Source organism: Ornithorhynchus anatinus, chromosome 11 (genome assembly GCF_004115215.2).
Source record: "Ornithorhynchus anatinus isolate Pmale09 chromosome 11, mOrnAna1.pri.v4, whole genome shotgun sequence".
In the NCBI taxonomy this organism is placed as follows: domain Eukaryota; kingdom Metazoa; phylum Chordata; class Mammalia; order Monotremata; family Ornithorhynchidae; genus Ornithorhynchus; species Ornithorhynchus anatinus.
Genome location: NC_041738.1, coordinates 61,242,392 through 61,263,963, shown reverse-complemented (window position 1 = coordinate 61,263,963; position 21,572 = coordinate 61,242,392). Strand labels below are relative to the sequence as shown.

Sequence of the window (21,572 nt, the reverse complement as noted above, 5' to 3'; positions counted from 1 at the left end):
CACTTTCCAGATGAGGGAACCGAGGCCCGGAGAATAACAATGTCGGGATCTGCTAAGCGCTCGCTACGTGCAGAGCGCTGTTCTAAGCGCTGGGGTAGACACGGGGGAATCGGGTTGCCCCACGTGGGGCTCCCGGTCTTCATCCCCGTTTTCCAGATGAGGTCACCGAGGCCCAGAGAAGCGAAGTGAGTCGCCCACGGTCACACAGCCGCCAAGCGGCGGAGCCGGGACTCGAACCCACGACCTCGGCCTCCCAAGCCCGGGCTCCTTCCGCTGCGCCGCGCTGCTTCTCTATCTGTATATCTCATTTATCGCTCCGTTTATTTTACCGATGAGGTCTACAGTTCTCTGAGTCTATCTATCTATTCTGATGGTAGTGATGCCCGTCTGCTCGTTTTGCTTTGTCGACCGTCTCCCCCTTTAATTGATCATAAAGATAACGTCGGCATTTACCGAGCGCTTATTACTAACGATAACGTCGGTGTCCGTTAAGCGCTTACTCCGTGCAGAGCACCGTTCTAAGCGCCGGGGGAGATACGGGGCCGTCGGGTCGTCCCGCGTGAGGCTCGCGGTTGGTTAATCCCCATCTGACAGATGAGGCAGCTGAGGCACAGAGAGGTGAAGTGACTTGCCCGAGGTCACGCGGCTGACAGGTGGCGGGGCCGGGATTTCGCCGGGCAGGGACGGTCTCTATCTGTCGCCCGGTCGCCCGCTCCAAGCGCTTAGCACGGTGCCGTTGTTCTGACGAGACGTCCGTCCCCTCGATTCTATCCATCGCCGTCGTCCCCGTCCGTCCGTCTCCCCCGATCGGACCGTGAGCCCGTCGGAGGGCGGGGACCGTCTCCCTCTGTTACCGATTCGTCCGCTCCAAGCGCCCGGTCCGGTGCTCTGCACCTAGTAGGCGCTCAATAGACGCTGTCGGACGAATGAATCAGTACGACCGGACGAATGAACGAACGGATACAAGCGAATCCGGTCGGGGACGGTCCCCGGTCTCAATCCCCATTTGACAGATGAGGGGACCGAGGTGCGGAGCAGCGGAGCGGACCGGGGGCGGCGCCGGGATTAGAACCCAGGTCCTCCCGCCTCCCAGGCCCGCGCCCCCTCCGTACCGGGCCACGCGTACCTTCCGGCTGGAGAAATGGGCGTGCCTCCCCAGTTTGGCGTTGAGCGCTTCGAGGAAGATCTCGTCGGTCACTTTGCCAACGTTCACGCAGGCGTCGTCCAGGACGGCTATGATCCCCTTATGCTGCTGCTCCACCAGGTCCACGATGATCTGATTGTTGAAGTAGTCGATCTGCGGGCGACCGAGCGACGCCGACGGCGTCTGTTAAGCGCCTGCCGCGGCGCCCACACCGTCGGTTCGGCCCTCCGGGTCGACCGTCACCCTGGGCGCGACCCGGGCCCCACGGTCTAAGCGGGAGAAGGGGCGGCCCATCGTCCGGTCGTATCTGTCGGGCGCTCGCCGTGCGTCGAGCACCGTACCGAGAGGCGGCGTGGCTCAGTGGAAAGAGCTCGGTGGCGAGGTCACGAGTTCGAATGCCGGGCTCTGCCACTCGGCGGCCGGGTGACCGTGGGCGGGTCACTTCACTTCTCTGTGGCCTCCGTGACCTCACCCGGAAAATGGGGACCGGGAGCCTCACGCGGGACGACCCGATGACCCCGCGTCTCCCCCGGCGCTTAGAGCGGCGCTCGGCACATGAGTGAGCGCTTGACGGATACCGACGCTATCATCATTAAGCGCTTTCTCGGGGCCAGGCGCTGTACTAAGCGCTAGGCAGCGTGGCTCGCTGGAAAGAGCCCGGGCCTGGGAGTCGGAGGGGGTGGGTTCGAATCCCAGCCCCGCCACTTGGCAGCTGGGTGACCGTGGGCGAGTCCCTTCACTTCTCTGGGCCTCAGTGACCTCATCCGGAAAATGGGGATGAAGAGCGGGAGCCTCACGTGGGACGACCTGATCGCCCTGCATCTACCCAAGCGCTCAGAACGGCGCTTGGCCCCTAGTAGGCGCTTAACACGTACCAACATTATTATTATTACAAGATAATCATTCAGTCGCATTACTGAGCGCTGACCGTGTGCAGAGCACCGTCCTAAGCGCTTGGAAAGTACAATTCGACCCCAAAAAGGGACGATCCCCGCCCAACGACCGGCTCACAGACTGTCGGGATGGACACGGTCCCTGTCCCGCCCGGGGCTTCACGGTCTTCATCCCCATTTTACAGCTGAGGCCCCCGCGGCCCGGCGAAGCAGGGAACCCGCCCAAGGTCACACGGCGGGCACGGGTTGGAGCCGGGATTAGGACCCGGATCCCCCGTCGCCCAGGCCCGTGCTCCTTCTGCTAGGCCTCACTGCCGAGCGGAACGCCTCCGGTCTGACCCAGCCGCCCGGGCCGAGCCGGGAAGGAACTTCCTCACATCCCCGGACAAGGAGGAGGGCAGAGATTATCCAGGAATAATAATAATGTTGGTATCTGCTCAGTGGCAAGAGCCCGGGCTTGGGAGTCAGAGGTCATGGGTTCGAATTCCGGAGCTGCCACTTGGCAGCTGTGCGACTTTGGCCAAATCACTTTACTTCTCTGGGCCTCGGTGACCTCGTCTGTAAAATGGGGATGAAGACCGTGAGCCTCACGCGGGACGACCCGGTGGCCCCGTGTCTCCCCCGGTGCTTAGAACAGTGCTGCGCACAGAGTAGGCGCTCAACCAATACCGACATTACTACTATTACTCGCACCGTAATAATAAAAAAACCAGTCTGGACTGTTCACTGAGCAATCGACACCTCCCGTCTCCCGGTGTGGGTAAACTTGGAAATGTGCCACTGAAATCTCTCCTTTCATCTATCCGGCCGCCGACCCCCTCACCCACGTCCCGCCTCTGGCCGGGAAGGAACGTCCTCCCTCCTCAAATCCCACAGACGACGACCCTCCCCCTCCTCAAAATAATGTTGGTGTGTGTTAAGCGCCTACAACCCCACGCCACTCATCATTTCTGGATTTCTCTTTCCGTCTCCCCCTCCAGACCGTCAGCTCGCTGTGGGCAGGGACCGTTCCTATCTACTGTCCCGTCGTCCCCTCCCGGGCGCTCAGTACGGCGCTCTGCCCACGGTAGGCGCTCGATACCCACGACCGAATGGCCGGACGCCCGCTCCCCGCGACGTCTTGGAGCCGGGGCATTTAGGAAGCGTTCCCCCTTTAGAAGGAAGGATCGGGATTCAGGTGGGCGAGGGGTGGCCGGCCCCCCCCCCCCCCCCCCGCCCTCCGACCCCGGCTCACGTGCTTCCAAGGGATCCCCTCCCGCTGGTACTCTTCCTGTTCCTGCTTCAACACCAGCTGGATGAAGAGCTGTTGCAGTTTCTCGTTGCAGTAGTTGATGCAGAACTGCTCGAAACTGCGGAGGGGGAGAGAGACGGTCGTTCGCTCGCCCCCCCCGGACCCGCCGGCTCGCGGCGGGCAGCGGGTCTGTCTCCCGTCGTCCCCCCCCAGGCACCTGGCGCGGCGCCCGGCGGTCGCCGGACGCCGGCGGGCGGGCGGAGGGACGAATCCGGAGCCTGGGCGGAGGGAGCGGGCCCACGCCCTCCGCTCTCCCGCCGACTGACCTGTTGTTGTCGAAGATCTCGAAGCCGTAGATATCCAGGACCCCGATGACGGTATTCTTCCCGTGGACCGTGCTGTCGTAATCCTTCACCTCGATGACGTCGTTGATGCAGGTGACGATCCAGCAGAAGAGACGCTCGTATATCGCCTGGGGGGTGGGGGGGAGACCCGACCGATTCCAGTCCCGCCCGGATTCCACCCCGGAATAATAACAACTGAAGCGTGGGTTACGGCCAGCGAGCTCCACCTGGGCAGGGGTTGTGCCGACCGGTTCTACCGCCCTGTGCTCCTCCAAGCGCCTAGTGATAATGATGCTGTTGGCATCTGTTAAGCGCTTACTACGTGCAGGGCCCCGTTCTAAGCGCCGGGGGAGATACGGGCTCATCGGGTCGTCCCACGTGAGGCTCGCGGTTCATCCCCGTTTTCCAGGTGAGGTCGCCGAGGCCCAGAGAAGCGGAGCGACTCGCCCACGGTCACCCGGCTGCCGAGTGGCAGAGCCGGGAGTCGAACCCATGACCTCTGACTCCTAAGCCCGGGCTCTTTCCACTGAGCCCCGCTGCTTCCCCTAAGAACGACGCTGGTACTTGTGAAGCGCTTACTATGTGCCGGGCACTGTTCTAAGCGCTGGGGGAGATTCAGGGTCAGCAGGCGGTCCCACGTGGGGTTCACAGTCTAGAGAAGCGGGAGTGGCTCAGTGGCAAGAGCCCGGGCTTGGGAGTCAGAGGTCATGCGTTCGAATCCCGGCTCTGCCACTCGTCAGCTGGGTGACGGTGGGCAAGTCACTTCGCTTCTCTCCACCGCACTCTAGGGTAGCCACAGGATATGGTCGGGTCCCGCCGGGGGCTGACGGTCTCGGGTAGGAGGGAGAATTCGGTCATTCGGTCGCGGTCGTCGAGCCCTTCCTGGGTGCGGAGCGCTGTGCTGAGCGTCTGTCACGTCCCCGCGCCTCAGTGACCTCGTCTGTCAAATGGGGATGAAGACCGGGAGCCTCACGTGGGACAACCCGATGACCCTGTATCTCCCCCGGCGCTTAGGACGGTGCTCTGCGCAGAGTAAGCGCTTAACAGATAGCGACATTATCATTACCGATCCCCATTTGACGGCCGAGGGGACTGAGGCACGGGGAAGTCAAGTGACTCGCCCGAAGTCACGCGGCTGACGAGCGGCGGAGCCGGGATTGGAGCCCGCGACCTCCGACTCCCCAGGCCGGGCCCCTCCCACCGAGCCGCGCCGCTTCTCGAGCGCTCGGCACACAGTAGACGACCCGCCGGATCGACGGCGGCGACGGGATCGGGTCCGACGGTAGCCGGCGAAACCGGAGGCTCGGCGGGGGCGGGGGACGTGTCCGCCGTTCGCCCCTTCCTTCGGCCGCACCTATCGAGCGCTCGGCCCCCGCAGAGCCCCGCGCTCTCCCCGGGGCTCGCGGTCAGCACGCGGCGGGGGCCCGGGTGCGGGGGCCGAGGCGGGCGCTCACCTTGGCGAAGGCGTCTCGGCCGTAGGTGGCTTCCTGCTCCGTGTGCTGCTTGTCGATGACGTCGCGGCCCGTGGCCACGGTGCGGAACAGGAGGGCCTTCTCCACCAGCTCGGCCCTGGTGGACAGCAGGTCGGCGAGGGCAGACACCACCCGGGCGTCCTCGATCAGCGGCGTGTCCCCGTCCAGGACGAACTTCAGATTCCCCTGGGGCGCGAGACGGGGAGAGGAGTCGCCTGGCGGCTCCGAGCGGGTTTCCCGCCCTGCGGTCATCGGGTCGCATTTACCGAGCGCTCGCTGCGTGCGGAGCACCGTTCCTAAGCGCTTGGAAAGGACCGTTCGGCAATAAAGAGAGACCATCCCCGCCCGCCCCGGAGAAGCAGCCTGGCTCAGTGGCAAGTTCGAACCCCGGCTCTGCCACTCGGCAGCTGGGTGACCGTGGGCGAGTCACTTCACTTCTCTGGGCCTCAGTGACCTCGTCGGTAAAATGGGGATTAACTGTGAGCCTCCCGTGGGCCGACCTGCTGACCCTGTATCTCCCCCGGCGCTCCGAACGGTGCTCTGCCCGTAGTAAGTGCTTAACAGATACCAACATGAATTAATTACTTAATACTTGTCAGCTGTGTGACTGCGGGCGAGTCACTTAAATGGGGATGAAGACTGGGAGCCTCACGTGGGACAACCCGACTACCCGGTATCTCCCGCAGCGCTTAGAACGGTGCTCGGCACACGGGAAGCGCTTAGCAGATAGCAACACTATTATTATCATTATTATCCCATTCCCTGGGAGTCGCCTTTGGGCGACAGAACACAACAGCCGCTCACAAGAGAGAGAAGGTTCTCGACATCCGCCGCAAACATTCCAGTTTAGCATTTACCTATCCCGGATTAGACTGTAAACCCATCAATGGGCAGGGACTGCCTCTATCTGTTGCCGTATCTTCATCCCCATTTAAGTGACTTGCCCACAGTCACACAGCCGACAAGCATTAAGTAACTGATTAACGTTGGTATCTGTTAAGCGCCCACTACGTGCCGAGCACCGTTGGAAGCGCTGGGGGAGATACCGGGTCATCGGGTCGTCCCACGTGAGGCTCACGGTTAACCCCCGTTTTACAGATGGGGGAAGTTACGTGACTTGCCCACGGTCACAAAGCGGACAAGTGGCAGAGCCGGCATTCGAACCCACGGCCTCCGGCTCCCAAGCCCGGGCACTTCCCACTGAGCCACGCCGCTTCTAACACAGGATACAAACACAGAACCAAACTGACGGGGCCCCTCAGCGCCTTCCCGCTAACGCTAAAAATGGCCACGTTCCCTTCTTCCTTCTCCCGTGAAGGAGACACCCTTGAAAAACGTAAAAGCTTGGAAAGTACCCCGCGCTCGATGCAGCAATCGCACGGGGTAATAACAACAGAAATGGCATTTTCACGGTATTCCTTAAGCGCGCGCTAAGCTGATCGGGTTGGACGCAGTCCCCGTCCCACGGGGGCTCACGGTCTTAGGCCCCATTTTACAGATGAGGGAAACGAGGTCCGGAGAAGTGAAGCGACTTGGCCGGGGGCACACGGCGGCCGGGCGGCCGAGCAGGGATTAGAACCCGAGACCTTCCGACTGCGGGGCTTCTCAAACGTTCTTCGTTTCCGGGGTCACAGAAGGGCTCTGCCTTCAGCCGAGGGGAAACGCTCCACACGCCTCCTTTAAGTGGGTCGGGTCGCCGTACTCTGCGTGGCAGCTGAGGTACGGCCTGGATATCTCCAACCGGGGCTGGCGATAAATGATTTCCTGGCGTGGCGGATAGAGCCCGGGCCTGGGAGTCGGAAGGTCGTGGGTTCTAGAGAGGCAGCGTGGCTCGGTGGAAAGAGCCCGGGCTTGGCAGTCGGAGGTCACGGCTTCGGATCCCGGCTCTGCCACTTGTCAGCTGGGTCACTCTGGGCAAGTCACTTAACCTCTCTGTGCCTCAGTTCCCTCATCTGTCAAACGGGGATGAAGACTGGGAGCCCCGCGCGGGACGCCCCGATGACCGTGTATCTCCCCCGGCGCTCAGAAGGGCGCTCGGCACCTAGTAAGCGCTTAACAGATACCAACATTATTATTTATTATTACCATTTCTCTCCTTCTCCTTGGCCGTGGTCTCTCTCATTTACCCTGTTTACTGCCTGCCGGGCGGTGGTTTCTTAGTCATTCATTCAATCGTATTTATTGAGCGCTTACTCTGTGCAGAGCACTGTACTAAGCGCTTGCGATGGACAAGTCGGCAACAGATAGAGACGGTCCCCGCCGTCCGCCGGGCTCACGGTCCGATCGGGGGAGACGGACGGACGAGGACGATGGCGATGGATAGAGTCGGGGGGAAGGACGTCTCGTAAAAACGATGGCGACTAAACAGAATCAAGGGGCAACTAAATAGAAGGCTGTTCCGGAGGCTCCGCTAATTGGCCCAGGGAGGTCAAACCCCTTCGTTAGGGATGCTACTTTGCAAGTGGACCTCGGCAGAGTCATTTCCCTTCTCTGGTCCTCCGATCCCTCACCCCGAAAGCGGGGATGAAGACTGTGAGCCCCACGTCGGTGTCCCACATGTCCCAACCCGACTGGCTTGGATCTAGCCCAGGGCTTAAGGCCGTGACTTGCCGCGGGCAGGGAATGGGTCTCCTACATTGTGCTATTTATTGAGCGCTTACTGTGGGGAAAGGACTCTTCTAGGCGCTTGGGAGAGCCCGATACAACGGGCAGACCCAGTCCCCGCCCACAGCGAGCTCACAGTCTGGGGAGGGGGGAGGCAGAGATCAATAGAAATAAATCAATAGCTGTAATAATAATAATGGCATTTGTTAAGCGCTTACTTGTGCTAAGCACAGCGGGGGCGGATACTGGGTCATCAGGTTGTCCCACGTGGGGCTCACAGTCTTAATATCCATTTTACAGACGAGGGAACTGAGGCACAGAGAAGTGAAGTGACGTGCTCGAAGTCACACAGGACCGGGCTCGGAACCCGCGACCTCTGACTCCCAAGCCCGGGCTCTTTCCACTGAGCCACGCTGCTTCTCTGCGCTCTCCCGACTGCTTCCGCACACAATAAGGGCCTAGTAGATAGAGGCCGGGCCTGGGAGTCAGTAGGTCATGGGTTCTAATCCCGGTCCTGCCACTTGTCTGCGGTGTGACCGTGGGCAAGTCATTTCACTTCTCCGTGCCTCAGTTACCTCGGCTGCAAAATGGAGATCGACACTGCAAGCCCCACGTGGGACAACCTGATGACCTTGTATCTACGCTAGCGTTAGAACAGGGCTTGGCACGTAGTGAGCACTTAAATACCATCATCATTAGCAGTAGGAAGCGCTCGATAAATACGACTGACTGAACGACAGGGGAAGCTCTTAACAAATACCATCGAAAAGAACGAAACGTTAAAAATAAACGCCCAAGCCCACCAGACAGGCAGCGTTTCATGGCACCGTCGGCCGGGGGAGCGGGGCGTAAAATCGGCGATGCGTCTGGAATACCGGAACACCCGTTCACCCCACCGAAGCCCGGAGGAGGCCGGAGGGGACGGCGGGACGGGGGTTACCCGTGGGGGTCCGCAAATCGAAACGGAAGGGTCACCCCAAAACTCTCGTCCTAAATCCAACCTAGGCTGCGGCTGGAGAGTATTTCCCCGAAACACCCCCGGCGAAGTTCAGTGGGGGTGGGTGGTGGGTGGATGTCTGCTTAAGCGGGAGTCCTTTTTTGCTTTTAATGGTGTTGGTTAAGCACTTACTATGTAGCGGGGGCTGTACTGACTTCCTTTTGAACTTCCTTTGGAAGTTCAGAGTGAAGCCGGGTCGAGGGGACGGATGCCTTTTGAATGCAGAGTGGGGCAGGTTTGGACTCCGGGTACAGAAGGGAAAATATCTGTTTTCATAACACAGGACAACACTTAAAAGGGTCATTTCCTCTTCTCCCTCTCCCCTCCGCGCTCCGGAATTTGCACTCTTAATCACCCCACCCTCGGGCCCAGAGCATTTATATCCATATCCGTCATTTATTTATATCAATATCTGTCTCCCCTTCTAGTCTGAAAGCTCCTCGTGGGCAAGGAACGGGTCTACCAACTCTGTTGGCTGTCCTCTCCCAACTGCTTAGTACACTGCTCCGCGCAAAGTAAGAGCTACAAAAACAACATCGATTTTTTTTTTTTTTTTAACGGTACTTGTTAAGCACTTACTATGCACTGTCCTAAGCTCTGGGGCAGACACAAGGGTGGAAAAGGTCCACGTCCCACAGGCTCAATCCCCATTTCACGGATGAGGTAACTGAGGCCCAGAGAAGTGAAGTGACTCGCCCAAGATGACGCAACGGACCAGTGGCCGAACCGCGATTACAGAAGCGGCGGCGTCTAGAGCGTGGGCCTGGGAGTCCGAAGGACCTGGGTTCTAATCCTGGCTCTAACACTTGTCTGCTGCGTGACCTCGGGCAAGTCACTTCATGGGCCTCAGTTTCCTCACCTGTAAAACGGGGATTCGGTACTTGTTCTTCCTCCTCCTTGGCCTGTGAGCTCCCAAGGGGGACAACCTGACCCCCGGGAAGTGCTTAACAGATACCAGAGTAAAAATCCCGACTCCCAGCGTCCGGGTGCGAATTTCGGCTCCCTGCCCGACCCGCACGATACCGGCCGGCGGCTTTCAGGGATACGCAGTCGAGTACTCACCAGGTGAAGAATGGCAGACAGAATTTTGTAAGTTGTTCGAATTTCCTCAGGCTTGAAGCCGATCACTTTCATAGCCTCTGCCACCGCCCTGAACTCTGCCCCATCGTTGATGGACGACTAGATCGAAAACAGGATGGGCGGGGGGCGGTGTGGGGAGAGGGAACCCGTTTTGGTTAAGGAGTTTCCGTATCTTAGGGATCGAAACAGAACTTCTCTTTTCATCCTAACCTTGTCTTCCCCGTGACTTTCCCATCACCGTGGACAGCACCGCCGTCCTTCCCGTCTCACAAGCCCGTAACCTCGGCGTTAGCTCCCCCTTTTAGACCGTGAGCCCGTTGTTGGGCGGGGATAGTCTCTATCTGTTGCCGACTTGTACTTTCCAAGCGCTCAGTACGGCGTTCTGCACACAGTAAGCGCTCAATAAATACGACCGAACGAACGAATGAATGAATATCCGACTCCTCTCTCTCTTTCAACCCACGTATGCAATCCATCACTAAATCCTGTCGGTCCTACCTTCACAACATCGATAAAATCCATCCTTTCCTTCCCCTCTAACCTGATTCCACGTTAATCCAAGCATTTACTCTATCCCGCCTTGATTACCGTATCGGCCTCCTTGCTGACCTCCCAGCCTCCCGTCTCTCCTCGCTCCCGTCCGTACTTCGCTCGGCTGCCCGGATCATTTGCTTAGAAAAACGTTCGGACCGTGTTTCCAAAAAATCCTCACCGTTGACTTTTAGGCAGGGAATCACCTGCCCCCCTCCTACCTCACCTCGCTACTCTCCTACTATAACCCGGCCCGCACGCTTCGCTCCTCTAACGCCGATCTTCTCACTATCCCTCCATCTCGCCGACCTCACCACCGACCCTTTGCCCACCTCCTGCCTCTGGCCCGGAACGCCCTCCCTCCTCATAACCCACAGACGACGACTCTCCCCCGCTTCAAAGCCTTATCGAAGGCCCATCTCCTCCGAGCGGCCTTCCCTGCCTCACCCCTCTTTTCCCCTTCTCCCACTCCCTTCTGCGTCACCCCGATTTGCTCCCTTTATTCATCCCCCCCTCCCAGCCCCTCGGCATTCATCACTTATCTATAATTTATCTGTATCAATGTCCATCTCCCTCCCTAGACCGAAAGCTCCTTGTGGCCAGGGAATGGATCTGTTATATTGTATTCTCCCAAGTGCTCAGTATATTGTTTTGCACACAGTAAGCGCTCAATAAATGCCACTGAATGAATACAATAGAACAATAAACAGATACATTCCCTGCCCACGATGAGCTTGCAGTCAATTTATTCAATCAGTTGTAGTCTACAGGGATAGGGCTGATGGGGAGGGGGCTCCGAACAGGCTGGGGGAGACGGGTGCTGCAAGAGATTTCGGGATGGGATTCGGGCAGCAGCCCGGACTACAGACCCCGGGGGTGAGGGAAGGCAGGGAGACTAGGGAGCCCAGGATGATGAGGATGACGATGAAGAGAAAGAAGGAGGAGGAGACAAAAAAGAAGAAGGAGGAGACGAAAAAGAAGGAGGAGAAGGAGGAGAAGGAGGAGGAGAAGGAGGAGGAGAAGGAGGAGGAGGAGAAGGAGGAGGAGGAAGAGGAGAAGGAGGAGGAGGAGGAGAAGGAGGAGGAGGAGGAGGAGAGGAGGAGAGGAGGAGGAGGAGGAGGAGGAGAAGGAGGAGGAGGAGAACGAGGAGGAGAACGAGGAGGAGGAGGAGGAGAAGGAGGAGGGGGAGCAGGAGAAGGAGGAGGAGAAAAAGGAGGAGAAGGAGAAGGAGGAGGAGAACGATGAGGAGAACAAGGAGAAGGAGGAGGAGGAGGAGGAGAAGGAGAAGGAGGAGGAGGAGGAGAAAGAGGAGGAGGAGGAAGAGGAAGAGGAGGAGGAGAAGGAGGAGGAGAAGGAGGAGACGAAGAAGAAAAAGAAGGAAGAGGGGAAGGAGGAAGAGGAGGTGAAAGAGGGAGAAAGAAGGAGAAAGAAGAGGAGGAACAGGAAGGAGAGATCCCAGAAGTGGCTGCCAATCCAAGGGGGTGAGAGGCAGGGAAGACCGAGACCGACAGAGAGGAAGAGAGAGACAGAGATGACCGCAGACCGGGAAAAGTCAACAATTAAAAGGAGTAAGGGAAAGCCAGGGGGCATCTTTCACTGGCTGACTTCCTTCCCGGCCGAATGTGGACCGATTCAACCCTCACCTTCAGCTGAGCTCCACCTCGGACATAGCTGTAGGAAGAGGCATCTTTGTGGAGGTGGAGAGAGCGCAGCAGCTGCTCAGAACCTCCTTGGAGAAGCTGGAAAAGATTCAAACGCAAAGGATTTCCTGAGTCAAAGGTTGAACTATGCCGCACGAATAGCAGCGGGGCCTAGTGGTTAGAGGCCGGGCCTGGGCGTCAGAGGGACCTGGGTTCTCGTCTCGGTTCCATCACCTGTCTGCTGTAAGACCTTGGGCAAATCACTTCACTTCTCTGGGCTTCAGTTCCCTCATCTGGAAAATGGGGATGAAGACCGTGAGCCCCAGGTGGACAGGGACTGTCCCCGACACGATTAGCTGGCATCTACCCCAGCGTCTCGTAGAGAAGCAGCGGGGCTCAGTGGCAAGAGCCCGGGCCGTGGGAGTCAGAGCTCGTGGTTTCTAATCCCGGCTCCGCCACTTATCAGCTGTGTGACGTTGGGCAAGTCACTTCACCTCTCTGTGGCTCAATCACCTCATCTGGAAACTGGGGCTTGAGACCGCGAGCCCCAACGTAGGACAACCTGATGTCCCTGGATCTACCCCGGCGCTTAGAACGGTGCTCGGCACATAGTAAGCGCTTAACAAATGCCAGCGTCATGAGAAGCAGCGTGGCTCGGTGGAAAGAGCACGGGCTTGGGAGTCAGGGCTCATGAGTTCGAATCCCAGCTCTGCCACTTGTCGGCTGTGTGACTGTGGGCAAGTCACTTAACTTCTCTGTGCCTCAGTGACCTCATCTGTCGAATGGGGATTAACTGTGAGCCTCACATGGGACGACCTGATTACCCTGTATCTCCCCCAGCGCTTAGAACAGTGCTCTGCACATAGTAAGCGCTTAACAAATACCAACATTATTATTAGAGCCTGGCACAGAGTAAGTGCTTAACAAATACCATTAAAAGAAAACCAAACAAAAAAACAGTTACAAGAAATTCACCCCTATTCATTCATTCATTCATTCATTCAATAGTATTTATTGAGCGCTTATTATGTGCCGAGCACTGGACTAAGCGCTTGGAACGGACAACTCGGCAACAGATAGAGACAATCCCCGCCCAGTGACAGGCTCGCGGTCTAATCGGGGGAGACGGATGGACAAAAAGCAAGATAACTTAATCACGATAAATAGAATCGAGGGGATGGCCACCCCATTAACAAAATAAATAGGGTAATAAAAATATATACCCTCTGGCCACTTGTACTCACTTTTATCTGTGTTAATGCTCTCCAGTGCATCTGCTCTTGGATAGGGGGAGCAGATTTTTTTGGAAAAATGATGGAAAAGCCTCCAGGGTCAATGCCAACGCATTCGTCTTCAGTCATTTTCTTTAATGGTATCAAAAAAGCGCTTAACACGTACTACTATTATTATTTTTTATCGCAGAAGAAGAACTCACCTGATAGAAGGAGTGGAAGCTTCTTTCCCCAGGCTGCTGCACAATCACCCGAGACTAGGAAAAACACAGACATTCGCAGAGGCATGAAGCGGGGTTTTCCCTTTGGGTGAGCTGCAGGCCAGAGGCGGAAATGTTCATTCGTTATTCCGGGGCCCTGATTCTATTCCGGACACATTTTGGGGTGTCCAGGGGCAAGATCTAGGGGCCGAGGCAAACGGGCATTCCGAGCTCTGGGTTACACGGGGGGGCCACGGTCTGGAAATCCTCCTCTGCCTCCAAATTTGAGACACCCCCCCCCCCCGCCCCCCGCCAAAAATGCAGGGTCTCCAGAAGGTGAGGGGATGGGGGAGACGGGGAGGCAGCACAGGGCTCATTCCCAGATTGGGCTGTTTGTGGTGAGAACCTCCCGACTCAAGAAAGCAAGATACTCTGATAATAATAACGATGGCATCTGTTAAGCGCTTACTACGTGCCAAGCACCGTTCTAGGCAGCTGGGGTAGATACAGGGTCATCGGGTTGTCCCACGTGAGGCTCGCGGTCTTAATCCCCGTTTTCCAGATGAGGGAACTGAGGCTCAGAGAAATGAAGCGACTTGCCCAAAGTCACACAGCTGACAAGCGGCGGAGCCGGGATTAGAACCCACGACCTCTGACTCCCAAGCCCTTGCCACTAGGCCCTGCTGCTCCTCTAGACCAAAGTACCACACGGAATTTATGTCCATATCTGTAATTTAATTTATTTTCATTTCATTTCATTTATTAATGTCGGTCTCCCCCTCTAGACTGTAAGCTCATCGGAGGCGGGGAATGTATCCGTTAGACTGTCGTTCTGGACTTTCCCAAGTGCTCAGCAGAGTGTCCTGTCCACAGTAAGCGCTCCGTGGCTCAGTGGAAAGAGCCCGGGCTGGGGAGTCAGAGGACGTGGGTTCTAATCCCGGCTCCGCCACTTGTCTGCTGCGTGACCTTGGGCAAGTCGCTTAACCTTTCTGTGCCTCGGTTCCCTCCTCCGTAAAATGGGGATTCATAATAACGATAATGGCATTTATTAAGCGCTTACTATGTGCAGAGCACTGTTTTAAGTGCTGAGGGAGATACAAGCCGATCAGGTTGTCCCACGTGGGGCTCACAGTCTTCATCCCCATTAAGATTAAGACTGTGAGCCCCTCGTGGGGCAGGGACTGTGTCCAACCTGGTTTGCTTGAATCTAGCCCAGCGCTCAGAACAGTGCCGGGCACATAGTAAGCGCGCAACGAATACCATCAACATCATCATCATCATCATCATCATCATCTGCACGACGACTGCACGACTGACAAGCCACCCGCAGCCCAGGCTGCGGCGGGAAACAGCGTGGCTCAGCGGAAAGAGCCCGGGCTTGAGAGTCAGAGGTCATGGGTTCTAATCCCGGCTCCGCCACTCGTCAGCTGGGTGACTTTGGGCAAGTCACTTCACTTCTCTGGGCCTCAGTCACCTCATCTGTAAAATGGGGATGAAGACCGTGAGTCCCACGAGGGACAACGTGATCACCTTGTAGCCCCCCGGCGCTTAGAACGGTGCTCTGCACATAGTAAGCGCTTAACGAATACCAACATTATTATTATTAGGCACATCCCCTTTATCACCAGTTGCCCACGCGGCAGTGTCACGGACCACCCAGTTGGAGCCGGGAGGGGTCCGCCCACGTAATCCCGGCTCCGCCCTCGTGTGTCGTGTGACCTTGGGCAAGTCACCTCACTTCTCCGGGCCTCGGTCCCCTCATCCGTAAAACGGGAATCGAGACCGTGAGCCCCACGGGAAACAGGGACTGCGTCCAACCCCACGTGCTTGGATCCGCCCCCAGCGTTTCGCACTCAAGCGCTCGACGACTACGGTAATTATTATCCCAGGTTATTCTGGGGAACGGGAAGTGACAGACCACAGCAGGAATTTCCAACCGCTTCCTAACTGCGTGAATCCCCCGATGTCTCCAGGCTTCACCCGGAAGGCCTCCTCCCCACACCCCCGGGGCCCGACTTCTCACTCCCTGCCCTCCACCTTCACGCGTTCAGGGCGAAGATGGAGGAGGAAAATGAGGAGAAGAGGAGGAAGAGGAGGAGGAAGAGGCGAAGGGAAAGGAACAGCGGGAGGAGCGTGGCCTAGTGGAAAGAGGACGGGCCTCGAAGTCAGAGGTTGTAGGTTCTAAAACTGTGAGGCCCGTGTGGGAGAGGGACCGTGGCCAACTTGCTTACCTCGTATCCACCCCGGCGCTTACAAGAGTGTTCGGCACATAGTAGGGGCTTAACGATACCACAATTATTATTATTATTATCCTGTCACTGAACGCCTCCTCTGTGCCTCACTCTTCCACAGTAAAATAAGGAATCGGTCTCTGGTCTCCTTCCTACGTAGATTGCGAGCCCCGTGGGAGCTCACCCGTGGCGTCAAGCATAAAAAGGAGGGATCTGGAACTCTTTTTTCCCAACTGGTCCGCAGTCGGAGCTCCCCCGTTCTAATTCCACCCAGAGGCTTTCAGGTGCGCGGGTTCCCTCGCAGCCTTCGACCCAACGATCGAGGACGTTCCGTTCCGCGGAAAAACACCGTGGACCAAATCCCGCACGGCCCTCCGCTCCTTCCCCCGTCTCGGACGCGCCGGCGTCTCGCAGCTCGCCTGCCCATCGATCCATCGGTCGCCGGTATTTGCTGAGCGCTTACTTTGTGCAGAGGACGGGACTGAGCGCTTTTGGGAGAGGACGATCCGACAGAATTCAACCCCTTCCCCTCCCCTCAGCACTGTGCTCATTAGCATATATTATTTATTACCCTATTTATTTTGTCAGTGAGGTGTACATCCCCTTGATGCTGTTTATCGTGATTAAGTTGTCTCGTTTTCGTTTCATTCTCTTTTGCTCTGCCGTCCGTCTCCCCCGATTAGACCGTGAGCCCGTCACTGGGCGGTGCTTTGCACATAGTAAGCGCTCAGTAAATACTGTTGAATGAATTAGCGGACACATTCCCTGCCCGCAACGAGCTTCCAGTCTAGAGGGGACTCCCATTCTTTCATTCGTATTTATTGAGCGCTCACTGCGTGCAGAGCACTGTACCGAGCGCTAGGAAAGTACATTTCGGCAACAGGGAGAGACAATCCCTACCCAACAGCGGGCTCACGGTCTAGGATGGGGGAGACAGACAGCAAAACAAAACAAGTAGACAGGCCTCAACAGCGTCGATACAAATAGATACACATCGTGAATAAAATAAATAGAATAATAAAATAATAAATATGTTAGGGGGGAGGGAAGTAGAGCAGAGGGAGGGAGTCGGGGCGACGGGGAGGGGAGGAGGAGCGGAGGCAAAGGGGGCTCGGTCTGGGAAGGCCTTCCGGAGGAGGCGAGCTCTCGGCACCTATCGGAATTGACCTCCGATGCCACATGGGGAGGAGGGGCTGCAGCGCTCAGTCCAGTGCTCTGCACACAGTAAGCGCTCCCTAAATACTAAATGTAGAGAAGCGGCGTGGCTCAGTGGAAAGAGCACGGACTTGGGAGTCGGAGGTCGTGGGTTCGTATCCCGGCTCTGCCGCCTGTCAGCTGTGTGACTGTGGGCGAGTCACTTCGCTTCTCTGGGCCTCGGTGACCTCATCTGTAAAACGGGGATTAACCGTGAGCCTCCCGTGGGACGACCCGATGACCCCGTATCTCCCCCGGCGCTTAGAACGGTGCTCTGCACGTAGTAAGCGCTTAACAGACACCAACATTGTTACTATCATTATTATTATTATTATTATTGTTAAATACGCCCGACCGACTGTACGCCCTGCGGACGTCGTTGCGACAGGGGCCGAAGCGCAACCTCCCTGTAGACCGTAGGCTCGCCGTGAGCAGAGAACGTGTCTATCGGTGACTCGGACTCTCCCAGGCGCTCAGAACAGCGCTCTGCACACAGTAAGCGCTCAAGGAATGAAGGAATGAACCTACCTTCCGGGGCTGAGGGGACGAAACGGGCCGGGACCGAACCGGGGGCCCGGGGGAAGGAGTCGGCGGGGAAGCGTGGAAAAACGGGCTGGGTTTTCCTCACGCAAACGCGCTCCGGGGGGAGGCCACCCCGGCGGGAAGTAAGGAACGCCGAGAGAATGGAGACCGGAGGAACCGCTAGAGGAACCCGGCCTCCAGATGGGAGCCGGCTGCCCGCGGCCGCGGAAAAGTCAGAAAGCTCGCCCGCGTCACCCAAGAACTGGCATCCGAGCGTGGCTCGGTGGAAAGAGCCCGGGCTTGGAAGTCACAGGTCATGGGTTCGAATCCCGGCTCTGCCACCTTTCACTCAGTAGTATTTACTGAGCGCTTACTACGTGCAGAGCACTGGACTGAGCACTTGGAATGGACAAACCGGTAACACTTGGCAGCTCTGTGACCGTGGGCGAGTCGCTTCACTTCTCTGGGCCTCGGTTCCCTCATCTGTCAAACGGGGATGAAGACCGCGAGCCTCACGTGGGACGACCCGACGACCCTGTGTCTCCCCCGGCGCTTAGAACGGTGCTCTGCGCATAGTAAGCGCTTCACGAACACCAACGTTACTACTGCTCATTTGTATATATTTTTATTCCCCTATTTATTTTGTTGATGAGATGTCCAACCCCTTGATTCTGTTTACTGCCATTGCTTTGGCCCGTCCGTCTCCCCCGATCAGACCGTAAGCCCGTCGATGGGCAGGGACGGTCTCTATCGGTTGCCCGACTGTCCGTTCCAAGCGCTTAGTCCAGTGCTCTGCACACAGTAAGCGCTCGATAAATACTATCGAATGAATGGATCGATACCCGGAAAGGAGCCATTCAGCCTGAAGGGAGGAGCGGGGCGGCCGCGATCCGGACCGGCCCCAAAAGGCAGACGGAAGAAAATAGAGGCGGGAGGACGACGACGGAAGAAAATTCCTCTCCAGAGTGGCTACCAAGAGGCAGGAAAAGAGGTGGGGGAACGGGATCAGAGGAAGCCGCGGGTGAAGAGGAAGGGCGAGGGACGCGAGCCGGAAAGCACCATCTTCGGCCACCAAACGTCCTTTACCTTCTCGAGCAAATAGTTATTGATGTGTCCACCTATGGGGTCCCCTTTGAAATCGAAGTTGATGTCCATGTACTTTCCAAACCTACTGGAGTTGTCGTTGCGGTTGGTTTTGGCGTTGCCAAAGGCCTCCAGGACGCAGTTGGATTTCAGCAACATGTTCTTCACTCTTTGGGGGGGGGGGGGGAACGACAAGGAAACGCAGTCACAGACTGAACTGTCCAAACGTCCAGGGCCCTGAAACTGTAGCAAAAACCGCGCAGACGAGCAGCGGAGGAGAGGCGGTCAAAGTATTACTAATAACGGTGGCATCTGTTAGGCGCTTCCTATGCGCAGAGCACCGTTCTAAACGCTGGGGGAGATACAGGGTCGTCGAGTCGTCCCACGCGAGGCTCCCGGTCTTCACCCCCATTTTCCAGGTGAGGTCACCGAGGCCCAGAGAAGTGAAGTGACTCGCCCACAGTCAGGCAGCTGCCGAGTGGTAGAGGTGGGATTCGAACCCGTGACCCCTGACTCCCAAGCCCGGGCTCTTTCCGCCGCGCCGCTCCTCTAGAGGTACAAGTGGGAAGCAGCGTGGTTTGGCGGCAAGAGGCCGCGATCGGGAGTCAGAGGCGGTGGGTTCTGATCCCGGCTCCGCCGCCTGGCAGCCGGGGGACGCCGCCTCACGTCTCCGGGCCTCGGTTCCCTCGGCTGGAAAACGGGGATTAAGAACGTGGGGCGACCTGATGATCCGGGTTCTACTCCGGCGCTCGGGACGGTGCCCGGTGGAAGCAGCGCGGCTCAGTGGCAAGAGCCCGGGCTTCGGAGTCGGAGGTCACGGGTTCGACTCCCGGCTCGGCCACTCGGCAGCCGGGTGACCGTGGGCGAGTCGCTTCGCTTCCCCGTGCCTCGGTTCCCTCAGCTGGAAAATGGGGGCGAAGACCGGGAGCCTCACGTGGGACGACCCGATGACCCTGTATCTCCCCCGGCGCTACAGTAAGCGCTTAACAGACACCAACATTATTATTATTATTATTATTCTTATTGTTAGGAGGCAGCAGTAATAGCAGTAACAGTCAGCCGGGTGACCTTGGGCAAGTCGCTGCACTTCTCTGGGCCTCGGTGACCTCATCTGGAAAACGGCGATGAAGACCGTGAGCCCCACGTGGGACGACCTGATCACCTTGTATCCATCGCAGCGCTTAGAACGGTGCTCGGCACGGAGTGAGCGCTTAATGAATGCCATCGGTATTTACTGGCAACAGTAAAGGAGAGGCAGCGTGGCCCACCGGGAAGAGCCCGGGCCTGGGAGTCGGGGGTCGCGGGTTCTCATCCCACTTGTCTGCTGGGTGACCTCGAGCCGGTCACTTCGCTTCTCTGGGCCTCAGTCACCTCATCCGTAAAATGGGGACGAAGACCGGGAGCCTCACGTGGGACGGCCCGATGACCCCCGTCTCTCCCCCCCGGCGCTCAGAACGGTGCTCGGCACGTAGCGAGCGCTTAACGAATACCAACGTTATTGTTATCATCATTACTCGGCCGGGCCTGGGGGGTTCTGGAGTGAACCCCAGTACCCCCGTCCCCCCACCAGCCCTCGCCCCCCTCGACTCCCCCATCCCCCGGGGACCCAACGGACGAGACTCCACCTCTCCACCTCGGCCCTCTGGCCGGGATTGGTGATGGCGGCGATGTACTGCATGATGTATTTGCTGGCTTCGGTTTTGCCGGCCCCGCTTTCACCTGAAAAGAAACGACACACGCCACTCATTCCGGGGTCGGGGCGATCGTGAGAGAGAAGAACGAAATCCCCACCGGTCTCCCGGCCGCCGAGCGCCACCCCGAGAGGCCGAGGGCATCCGATCGGAATCGACCCGGCCCCCGCCTGCCCCGCCTCAGCTGACCAGTCGATCCATGGTAATAATAATGCTGGTATCTGTTCAGCGCTTACTATGTGCCGAGCACCGTTCTAAGCGCCGGGGGAGACGCGGGGTCGTCGGGTCGCCCCACGTGGGGCTCGCGGTCTTCATCCCCATTGGACAGATGAGGGAACCGAGGCCCAGAGAAGTGAAGCGACGCGCCCGCGGTCACACAGCCGACAGGCGGCGGAGCCGGGATCGGAACCCACGACCTCCGACTCCCAAGCCCGGGCTCTTTCCACTGAGCCACGCTGCCGAGCGCTCGCTCAGAAGTCCCCCACGCCGGGCGGCGGGGGCCCGGGAGAGGGTCGAGGGCGGAGACTCAAGAGGACGGAGCGCAAGAAGGCGACGGGCGAAACCGCTTCTGGATTTTCACCGAGAAAACCCCGCGGATAATAACAATATTAATAATGATGTCGGCCTTTGTTAGGCGCTCGCTGTGTGTCGAGCACCCTTCTAAGCGCTGGGGTAGATACGGGGTCATCGGGTCGTCCCACGTGGGGCTCCCGGTCTTCATCCCCATTTGACAGATGGGGGAACTGAGGCCCTGAGAAGTGAAATGACTTGTCCAGAGTCACCCAGCTGCCAAGTGGCGGAGGCGACATTCGAACCCACGACCTCCGACTCCCGGGCTCTCTCCACTGAGCCACGCTGCTTCTCAGAGCTGGGAGGCACGTTGCCTGTCCCCGAGGAACAGCGTGGCCTGGCGGGTAGAGCCCGGGTCTGGGAGCAGAAGACCTGGGTTCTGATCCTGGTTCCGCCGTTCGCCTGCTTGGTGACCCCGGGCAAGTCACTTGGGCGAGTCCAATTCGGCAACGGATAGACACGATCCCTCCCCAACAACGGGCCCGCGGTCCGGAATTCGGGGACAGGCAACGAAACCGACCACGTAGACGGGCATCGACAGCAGTGCGGCTTAGTGGCTAGAGCCTGGGCCCGGGGGGTCAGAAAGACCTGGGTTCGAAACCCGACTCCACCCCCTTTCTGCCGGGTGGCCTTGGCAAGTCACTTGACTTCTCTGGGCCTCAGTGATCTCATCGTACAGTGGATGGGAAGCAGCGCGGCTCAGTGGAAAGAGCCCGGGCTTCGGAGCCAGGGGTCATGGGTTCGACTCCTGCCTCCGCCACCTGTCAGCTGCGGGACCGTGGGCGAGCCGCTTCACTTCTCTGGGCCTCGGTTCCCTCATCTGTCAGATGGGGATGAAGACCGCGAGCCTCACGTGGGACGACCCGACGACCCTGTATCTCCCCCGGCGCTTAGAACGGCGCTCTGCACGTAG

General features: G+C 58.1%; 1 protein-coding gene across 4 annotated transcripts in view; it reads right to left on the bottom strand.

Annotated features, from left to right (window-relative positions):
* The window catches only part of MYO1D (myosin ID), a 260,352-nt gene that overhangs the window by 163,478 nt on the left and 75,302 nt on the right, over nucleotides 1-21,572 (bottom strand). For all 4 annotated transcript variants that reach the window (XM_029074920.2, XM_039913409.1, XM_029074921.2 and 1 more), the window contains 9 exons: nucleotides 20,024-20,117; nucleotides 18,402-18,567; nucleotides 13,372-13,425; nucleotides 11,940-12,035; nucleotides 9,748-9,864; nucleotides 5,067-5,270; nucleotides 3,595-3,740; nucleotides 3,272-3,386; nucleotides 1,127-1,297 (listed from right to left, as the gene is read on the bottom strand). In XM_029074920.2, the coding sequence (XP_028930753.1) occupies nucleotides 1,127-1,297; nucleotides 3,272-3,386; nucleotides 3,595-3,740; nucleotides 5,067-5,270; nucleotides 9,748-9,864; nucleotides 11,940-12,035; nucleotides 13,372-13,425; nucleotides 18,402-18,567; nucleotides 20,024-20,117 (1,163 nt within the window). The remainder of the gene's footprint in view (nucleotides 1-1,126; nucleotides 1,298-3,271; nucleotides 3,387-3,594; nucleotides 3,741-5,066; nucleotides 5,271-9,747; nucleotides 9,865-11,939; nucleotides 12,036-13,371; nucleotides 13,426-18,401; nucleotides 18,568-20,023; nucleotides 20,118-21,572) is intronic.